The sequence below is a fragment of the Corvus brachyrhynchos genome, unplaced genomic scaffold (assembly GCF_000691975.1).
Source record: "Corvus brachyrhynchos isolate BGI_N302 unplaced genomic scaffold, ASM69197v1 scaffold56, whole genome shotgun sequence".
NCBI classification, from domain to species: domain Eukaryota; kingdom Metazoa; phylum Chordata; class Aves; order Passeriformes; family Corvidae; genus Corvus; species Corvus brachyrhynchos.
In genome coordinates, this window is record NW_008238664.1 from 2,557,129 (window position 1) to 2,567,593 (window position 10,465).

The 10,465-nt window shown below is 38.1% G+C and overlaps 1 protein-coding gene across 2 annotated transcripts in view; it reads right to left on the bottom strand.

Annotated features, from left to right (window-relative positions):
• Positions 1 to 10,465, bottom strand: part of LARGE1 (LARGE xylosyl- and glucuronyltransferase 1) — a 277,612-nt gene that overhangs the window by 132,668 nt on the left and 134,479 nt on the right. For both annotated transcript variants that reach the window (XM_008636395.2, XM_017737860.1), the window contains one exon: positions 8,834 to 8,916. In XM_008636395.2, the coding sequence (XP_008634617.1) occupies positions 8,834 to 8,916 (83 nt within the window). The remainder of the gene's footprint in view (positions 1 to 8,833; positions 8,917 to 10,465) is intronic.

The window sequence follows — 10,465 nt, forward strand, 5'->3', positions numbered from 1 at the left end:
AGGAATGGTTACAGAAAGGCAAGAGGAAAGGAAACATTTTACTTCAAAACACCAGATCTGGATTCACCTCTGTAGTTACAGGACTTGGGCTAATTGAAAAGCTTCAAATAAGATGGGTAAAGCCAGTATCAGTCAAAGTGGCAAGCTCTGACAAACTGAATGGATTTTCTGTATTAATGTGAACTTGGACTTCATAAATACCTCATTTAATTCCCTTATTTTTGAGGCATAGCAAGCAACAAGATATGATCTTAACTTCTGATAGGAGGACAAAAACCTGCCAGTGGAAGTCAGTCAAAAATTGTAGTCTTCCATGTTTATCCCTAGCTCAGCAACTTTCTCTGTCAGCAGAGAAGGACAGACTTTGCAAAAGCCACTAGAAGACAAATGGTTTAGACTAGCATTGGCTCAACCTCTCTTTGATCCCTAGAGCAGAACAGTGGATTCTAATTTCTATGGAATGGGTGTACTTGCTAATTGGTATTTTTCATCTAACAAGAGAAGTATTTAGTTTCAGATGTTGATTAAAGCAGAAGATGACTGATGCTACTACATTCTTCGGTGTGAATGAGAAGTGAGGAAAACTATGTTAGTTCAGGCCAATATACCTCCATCACATTTTTGGGCTTAACCCAAAAAATGAAGGGTTTTTTTCCTCCATTTTCTACATTAATGAACAATGTGTGCCTTCCTCTTTAATGTTTCTCTTCTTGCTTTGATGAGTAATACTGCTTCCCACTGAACAAAGTCCACAGGAAAATGTAAAAATACATGTAATGGTTCACATTATTGTAACAGACCCCTCAGCAGAAAGAGGAGATTGTTGTGAGAAGCAATGTATGACTGGATTTTGCAGTGTCAGAAATACTGCACCTAAGATCCAACCCAGCACCTGGGGTTGCCACTGAAGCTGCTGTACTGGCTTCAAGGACACTGTGGATCATGTTATGTGCTTACAGGAAAAGCAGGAAAGGGCTGGGTAGAGGCCTTTGATATGAGATAACCATGATGGCAGAATAAACCCACAGCTGATCTGCATTTAACAATATCCAAAACACTAAGCCACAACGTGCTTTTCAAAAGACAAAGGTCTTTCAATCTCCAGCTTGTCCTGGAGGGAGGAGGGGAGAGGGAAAGGCGTAAGCTGCCAGCTGCTGAGTGTCCCATTACCAAGCTAAAGGGAACACAGCAATTACATCTGCTTCACCAGCCCAGCAGGAGAGTAGAAGAGGACATCCTGGCTCATGCAGATTCCGCAGTAACCAGGCACCTTGCCAAGAAAAAAATCAGGAAATAGCGGTGATCAGGAAATACATCTCATTAGCAGAGACAAGGCCAAGAGAAACAAAGTACAACACCAGTGGCTTTGGGTACAGGCAAAGCAGTATCTCAAGACAAATAGATGTTTAATGTCAACATACACATCCCACATAGGTCCCTCTGCTAAGCAGGGGCTGAGCCTGGATTCTGGTAGGACTATTTCCCAGCAGGTGCTCTTCAGTAATTTCCTTCCCTTTTTTATTCCAGGGTTATTTATCTTATATTCTAAAGCAGAATAAGAAGAGCAAAAAAACAGTTAAAAAAAAAGAAAGCTCAGTCTTCTTTGAAATGATCATTTAGTTAAATGGAATTGATATAAAATATTTCAAGATGAAATGCACTAGTTGAAAAGAAAAAGTCTGACACAAAGACACTCAGATGTTCAGTAGCAGTTTATACTTATCTGAATGACCCAGAGTGTATGAAACTTAAATGGGAACAAGTGAGTGACATTTACTTTAGTTCATCTCCTACTGGGAGAAAGAAAAAAGGATAGCTGTACTCCCACACAGAAATCTCTTTCAAGTTGTTAGCCTCATGGTAAAGATTCAGCTGGAAGGAAAGTGTGTTTCAGAGGCAAAGCAGAAGATTATCACTTACAAAAATACATCCCCAAAACAGTATAGTGACCTGATGACATCTACAACTAAATGTGCATCAGCCACAGAAAATTTTACTCCAGACGAGATTTCAGTTCTGTGAAATGTGAGGTTTAGCACGGTGCTAGAAGCCAACAGTGCACAGACTCAAAGCTGGAAGACCTTCCGAAGGTAACTGTACTAGCATACACACAGATGCACAGATGACATCTTTCACCTCTTCTGCTGTCTGCAATATGCGAAGCCTAGAAGATATGGATTGCTTCAAAGTGTTTATGAAACAACTTTAGAAGCTTAAAGATCAACCAACATTCATTATAAAAGATGCAGAAGAGATTATGCAAGACAAGAAATCGTTCTCAAGAAATATGTGAAAGGGATGCCATAATTATCTGACAACATGATTGAATCACTGGCTCTAAGAATCAGGAGTGACAATCAGGATATTGTGAAGGATTCCACTGAAAGCTGAACTTCATTAAACTTGGACATTTTGCTCATTTTCCACTGGGCACATCAAGAGAAGTAAACAAACAGACATAGTAGAGGCTGGTTGTATCTTGTACAGATAGAAATCCCTACACTGTAACGGTGACAGTATATGCAACTATAGAACAACATGGGTCAATATATGGCAATTGTGATAAACTTCTCCCACAAAACCAACAGGTTTTGGAAAACTCCCAGTATTCATGTGAATTAGTCTGTTTGGAAATAAAGGTTTCTAGTGTCCCAGGTTTCAGAACCCTGAGCCCCAGTTTTCCAGATTCTTCGCTACAGAAGCAGCTATTGAAACAGCCATAGAATTTCTCCCAAGGTCCAGAAATACTTAATCTTATTTACTTCAATGATTTTGAACATTTTAATTTCTACCAACTACAACTTTTCAGTTTCTGCTACATGGAAAATGCTGATGCACTAATGTCTTAATGTGGTAAAATGTAGTTTCAAAATATGGCTATTTCCCATCAAGTGGAAACTTGAGGTTTTAAGTATTCTATTCAGAAAACTGCGTATCTTCATATACTAACTTATTTCCACTTATCTTAAGATCAGAACGCTATCTGACAAAGTAAACCATATGTAAAGAGCACACATTTATTTTCCTAAATTACTTTCCTCAAAAGTGAACAAAGGGAGATTCTAGACAAGATTTTCAAGCATGGATGCTTAAATACAGGCTCTCAGACCTAAATATAGGAGTTTGAATGAATGCCCTCATTTTCAGAACTGCTGAGGGCCTATAAAGTTAGTAGAATGAAAAGAAGTCAATAATTTTAAAAGTCAGGCCATGACTTTAGAAGTCTATTCCAAGGTACCCATTTCTCTACATTTTTTTCTTATCATGATGTCTTATTCTTGCATTTCAAAACTTCTTATTCTTCATCAGATTTATGATCTGCTTGCTCAAGCATCTGTGACCCTTTCTTTTCGAATAGCCACGCCAGAGTTAAATACAAAAATCTACAATTGAAAAAGGGAGTAGTGAACCAAGACTCACTCCTCCCTTCTGTACTATTCCATAGCTCAATTGTTAGTAATTCAAAAGGCAGCTGCTTGGCTGCTTGGTTACACAGTTCTCTGTCTGCAACAGAGGAATTTTATTTTCTAAGAATATAAAAAGGTCAGTAGCCCAGGGGTTTATTTCCAAAACCTACAGTTTATTAAGGGAAGCACAACAAGGTAATACCTTTTATATCTGTAACAAATGGTTACAAGAACTTCAAACAGGAATTATAAAAGGCAGTTTGGGAAACTTTTTTTCCTAATGCCCATATGACAATCCTTCTCTCATATGCGAAAAATTTTAATGTGAAAATCTTCAAGGATTTTTATACCCCTTGACACCAAGTATTGATGCAAACACTCCTCAAACTATTGGAGAGATCTTAAATAGACACTTTCTGCATCACTCATGGATCTTCTTGCTTTGTGTTAACTTACAGAAGTTCTTTGGGAAGTACTAAGAGATTTCATGGACAGATTTTTTTTAAACATTGCTTTCTCCATTATGCCACTATTGTTAGAGAAAACAAAAAGAAGTGTGTAGTATTGATGCATTTATATGGATCAGAGAAACCAGGTCATGCTTTATAGTTTTTGCCAGAATAATCTCCCACAAAACAGACTGACACATTAGAAAAGTTGGAAACACTGAAAGAGGTTTTGAATTCTCAAATTAACTCCATTAAGGCAAAGTGGTCTCCATGGAATATAGCCATTAGATTATATAAGCTTTAATTACCAGCCAGTGTTGACTTGTGACTCTTACTTGGAAATTACATGTCATCCTTTTAATTTAATTTAGATTTTCATTTCTTTTGCCTTATTCTACTTGTTCTAAGAAAAAAAAAAAAGTTCATTATTCATACAGCATTCTGTAACACAGCTTCATATCCTGTTCTTAAAATGCTCAGACATATGCTTAACTTTAAGGTTACAAGCAGCCTTCTTAAAGCAAAGAGGCAATTTAATAATAAAAAGCATTTGTCAGGTTGTCTGGCTTTTTTACATTCCTTACAAACTCCCACATTACTATGCCACTATTGTTGTAAAGTACAGCTAAAGAAGTAAATGCAATGACTCCTCTGAAAAAGAGGGACTGACATAGCAGAGGAAAAAAAAGGACACAAAAAACAACCCAGTATTTGCTGGCACAAAAAAGAAGTTAATTTTTTACAGATTGTCAGGCTAACCTAACTGCCAGAAATATGCTATAATTGTGTAATTTTGTATTTTTCTTAGTTTCCAAATGAAACATAGTGTTTAGCACGTCTTTGGAAAAGATAAGAGTATACTAAAAACCATTTTAGCTCTTACTCAAGATTTACCTGAGCAGAGAGAGAAACTATCTTTTCAATATGAAACTATAATTGTGGGTTGTTTCAGTGGCAATCTAAGGTTTACAATTTTCAGAAATGTAGTAAAACATTGAAAATCACCAATGTAACTTGGACCAATAGTTGCAAAAGATTCAAGGAAAGTTATCAGCCACAGGAAACTGCTTCAATTTTGAAAAAGAAATGCAGGTGCTTTTTAGCATACTACTACAAGCACTGTTTCCAAAAGCATTTGCACTTCATTCTGCCTTCAACCCACTATAATTAATTTTTAGTGTTTGGTCTTTTGGTTTGGAAAAAACTTAAGTTAGGCTGCTCTTAGGACACGGTGATACGAGATTGGCTTGCGCTAAACCAGCTCAGTGATAGTTTTTCTTCCCTGCAATGGCTTTATAAAATCCATCATAATTGGGAGCTGGATGTGCAAGAAAGGAAAGCGGGAAAGTTGCAGAGTAGGACTGAGTATTCATTCTACAAGCCTCCCTCTGTGCAGCACTGCCAATGCATATTTATCAGACTGCAAACCCTGCACTATCCCAGCTCTGCTGAGTCTCCTCCTGAGAACAGACTGTCAGTTATGTCAAACTGGGTGTTAAAAGCTGCTGGATTTTGTGGCTGGAGCATACGTTTTTCAAAGACAAAACTGGAATCAAGCTCCTTTATCACTGGGAATGAAACACATTTCTGAACTATGGTGCTCTTATACGGAATCAATCACACTACCCCTTTCCTCCCTTTTTCCCACTCTCTGGAACCTGAAGATAGGTATAGTTTCTCAAATGGTCTGCACAAGTAGCTTGCCTAAGTCTCATAATATATATGGTATGACTTGAATCTGAAACTTGATGGTTCTGGCCTGTGAAGAGCTGAAATGTTCAATATGCAGGATTTGCTGTACATTCATGCAAGAGAGAAGAGACAGCGCACTCCATCTATAGAAAATCCTGTAGCTTTTATCCTTAATGACCCAGCACTCCTGCTGTTTTGTGTCTCTATCTAGCACTCTAGCTCAAAGTTGGGGGTATAACAAATATGTTAATGCTCCTTGGGATTAGACTGGCATGGCCTCCTTTTCTCAGAGCTTTTCTATTAGAGAAGTAGGGATTTCCTACACGAGTAGGGAATTTAGGTATGTAGTTTTGTATCAAAATGCATGCTAAAACATGCCTTAATTACTATCCTATATAGAAATGGTAAAAGAAGGACATGACATATCCACGAATTCCAGACAGGTTAATTGAAATCAGCGTCTTAAAACAAACACCAAGTGAAGTGCAAGAGGACAGGTGAGGACATTAAGCCTGGTTGCTTTGAGGGCTCAGTTGTTTAATCAGTAGATTGGATTCAGGGTGTGTTGAAGGAAAAACAAAATCTCTATGACAATATGTTTGGCAGCATTATTTTTTCTGTTCTTGGAAAACTATATTTGAGATTGAATGTGGTGATCCTACAAATAAAGGACCAGTAGCCTAATTTAAGAGATTAGGACAGCAAACTTCTTGTTAAGCAAACTTCTCCACTGGAAGCATATGGTCCTTTCAAATGTCTGTTCTGCTTGGCTTATTGGACAATGCCAGCTAGGATGCACTCCCTGGTGCATATTATGGTTAGGAGAAGAGACATCTCCATGCCTGTTTTCAGTGATGACCCTCAAGTCAGAGGTAAACTTGATGCTGACGTCAAGAAGCATTCACTACCTGAATCAACCACTTCCAACTCTCCCAACTCAATCCTCCTAATGCAGTATCATGACCTGTCTCCATCCTTGACTCCTACAATTAAATAGATCCTAGCAACTAAAAGAAGCCTTCTTTCCAATCATCACCATTCCTGAAGTGCATACTAATCTCCAAGACAACATTGTTTGCACATGGCAACCAATGCAAGGAAACTTAGTTCTAAATCAATATTCAGCAGAGTTCGTTGTTTATTTTTGCTTATTCTGCATCCTTCTACACAACTGCCATTCCAAAGATAAAGATCCAAGAAAGGAGTGCTACTGAAGCATGGCCACGTAGCCATAGCATCAAGAGACGCTTAAGAAGCCTGTGTTTTCTAGAAGATAAGAAAGAAATGTCTGTAAGAAGCTCTGTCTTTTTTTTGAGAATATCTTCTTTTTGTAGCCAACAATTTAATGCCTAGGGAGAAAAGCTAGCTCTAGGCAGGAATGGACTTAGATTTGTCTTTAAGTATGTTCTGAGCAAACAAGGGAGATAGGTTATCTTGAATGTACTAACGTTTCATTAGCATACTGGACTTTATCTTGACCACCTCTGCTGAACTCGACAAATCCTTTGAGATGAACAGTAGGTGCAGGCCAAACAACAAATATGTTCTTGACAGAGGCAGAATCCATCAGACTTAGAAATACCAATATTAATTACCTTTGTTTTGGTTTAATATTTTAATTAATTATTATTTAATAATTTAGTTATATGGCAGAATTGTTTATAAATTTGCTAATAATTCAGATGAGTGGCTTATGTAAAACAGGGACACTTCTTTAAGGAACAAAGAGAGAGGCTGTTTAAACCTTTGAGCTGTGAGATTCCTATTATTTGCAGAACATTTGGAAACAGAGAGATTAAAGTCTTCTCAAAATGGATGCAAGTATTAGGATAGAAAAACAGGGAGAAGCTAACCACTAGGATAACTTGTGTCACCACAAAAGTGCAATTTTCCATTAAATCCCTTAAAAACAATTAAAATGGACAAAACTTCCCCACATCCTTGCAATATAAAGTTTACACTGAATAATTCAAACTTCTTATCAGAAATAGATACAGTTTTACATTTAAAAGAAATTTAACATTCAGAAAAATTCTGCATGGAGAATGACATGGATTTTTACTGTTTTTTTGCTTTTGTTATGTTTACTTTAGCATTGTTCTTCTGGTCCTACCCCTCATCTAACATGAACATGCTACCTCTCAAAAGACTTGCAAAGACTGTGCGTTGATAATGGAAGTTGCTCTCATATTTTGATTAAACAGTACTTACTGAGTCTTTTTTCATATTGGACAAGGTGAGTATTTACAGTATTTTATGAAGCTTACCAAAAATGATAAAATGGTGTACTAAAACCATTGTCAGGGAGTGGCTACTACAGCTTCCAGCAGGAGACTGGAGGCAAACATAAGGAGCAAAGTGTGGGACTGGAATGCCCCACTCATGCTAGATGCAAGAAGATACTACCACATGACATGAACAAGAGTCATTCACCCTTGCACAAAATTGTCTTTCAAATAAAGCAGCATATTGAAACTACCTCTTTAGCAAACTGTTTGTACTGTAAGCATATTTTATTAGTCTATTTGTCCTGAGTCAAACAGACTGATCACTTCCTTAATTTTAATCCACTTTCTGCAACATTATTGGAAAGCATCTCTGAGATTTCTAAACTGGACAAGGGATATACACATACACCCACACATAGCTTAATGTGAATTCTCTTTTTCTAGAGCTGCTGTCTATTAAGGGAATTGGTTATTTTGTTTTCATTGTACATTTATGCCTCTCAACTCTGGGAGCTAACAGTGCTAAAACCAGGTTGCAAAACCTTCTGAGGGGCTATAAGCAGCCATTCCAAAGCCAGAATAAATCATCTGAATTTAATGAAATAGTATACACTGACTATAACAGCAGGTTTACTTCAAAAACAAATGTCAAAATTGGAAGCTGGGATATTCAAGCAACCAGTGTGAACTTATCATCTACACCTGTGCTATAAACTGATACCAGAAATAGGATAAATTAATACAATGCTGTTTTTATCAGTATTTTACAGCATTCAGGAGTGTTCAGATGCTTTACAGTGAAGACAGATACTGTCCCTATTCCCACAATGCAACAGGGGTAGCAGGTGGATCTCTGATCACTCTAATTCATTGTAGAAATCTTCACACAGTTGAATCTATTTGTGATGGTCATAAATTAAATGCTTCATTCCTTAAAAAGAAAAAGGAACCAGGGAAGAGAATCTGAGTTTCGTTTGAAGTAAGAGAGTAAACCTGGAAAAAGCTCACTTTGTCATAATCAGATATACAATATACAAGAAAAGAAAGCGACCTTTACCTGTGAAATAAGACAGACTTGACAAGTGTGACAACATCCCGACTGGCATTGTACCCTGCACAGACAATGGCAACGTGGATAGTCTGTGGGAGAAAAGGAACAAAAAGAACAAAAATTAAAGCCTGCTCCTGTGTTCGTCCCTCCTTAAGGAGAGCAAACACTGACACCGGTGTTGTTTAGTGGTGCAATTGTTAAGAGATTCTAGTGGGTGTTTTGCAGCTGTTTGCAGCCTGCTTGAGGCAGTTTGTTACAAACATCTTAATTGAGTTATAGCACCATCATCATTCCAAAGTCATTACTATCCCTACATTACATCAGATGTTTGAACAGAATTGCATTTATTAGCTAAGACATACGTGTGCATGTAGGTACAGACACCCTCCCCAAGTAAGTGGCACACAAAATTCTGAGTATGCAAACATGCAGACATTTTTCATCTTCTGAACTAAAGTTTAACATTATGTCTGATAATTAAAAGCAGGTATGATCTCAGAAATTTTGTATTATTTCTGTCTTATGCGCAGCCACTACAGAGATGGTCTGTGACAACTGGTTTGCCAGGGCTGGATGCATCCCAGTGATGTGATGGGAAACAGGCTGTGAAGGCAAGAGGCCACCTCTCTCTGCCTGTGACTACCAGTATGGGCTGTACTGGGCAGGGTTAATGTGAAGTTAAATGCAACCCCCACAAACACATTCTCTCAACCTCGTGACACTGGTAAATTATCACTTACTCTGCGCCTTTTTACCTCCTTTTTAACATGAGTCAGAGATTTCCTCATCTCTTCAGGAGGAAAGGGAAAATTGAAAAGGCGCTAGGAGTCATTATTTAGGCAGTAAGTACTAATCTGAAAAATGCTATTATGTTACTCTGCTCTGCTTTTAAAATTAGCCATTTCTATTCCCCAGGGACAAAAAAAAATAATCCTAGCAAGTTCTGACTCCAGGTTCTGTAATCTTCTGTTTCTTAGTGGTCACAAAAATGAAGCAGAGTTCACCATGCTGTCTGCACAAAGCTGCCATTGGGGACACAGCTGTGAAACTGCAGGGAAGCCTCATTTGGCTTCCATTTGAAGCTTGGTTAGCTGGTTTCTCACACACACGGCTCTCATTTTCCACAGAATGCCCACTATGCTGAGAACAAATGAGGAATTCTGCCTCCTCACATAGTCATAGATTCCCAAAGCCTGGCTTGTAACAGAAGCACACTTGCACAAGAAGTGGGATGTGCTGGGCACATCTGAAGAGTCCCCAGCCCCATCCATTAAGATCGCCTGGTACAGGGCACAATTTGAATCATAAAACTGCCAAGTGGCTGTGCCACTGTAGAACGTCCACATGAACATCACAGCTGCCTCCAGCCGTAGACTGCTTCACAAGCTCAGGCATATTTAAGATCTGATGTTTTAAGAGGACTTGAATTAATAAGAAAGCTATCTGTCCAGAGAGGTGTGAGAAAGAAAAGATATTGCAGTGCATTTTGGCAGCAGCTCTGTGAGGTATTAGCACTTTAAATTTATGTTAAAGTCAATGGGAGCTGAGCTCAACACTTAGCAAAAATTGATTGTGTTTCTCTCTTGTGATAAGAGGGGAGAACAGAGGTTGCTTATTAATGACTTTTATTGCAGCAGG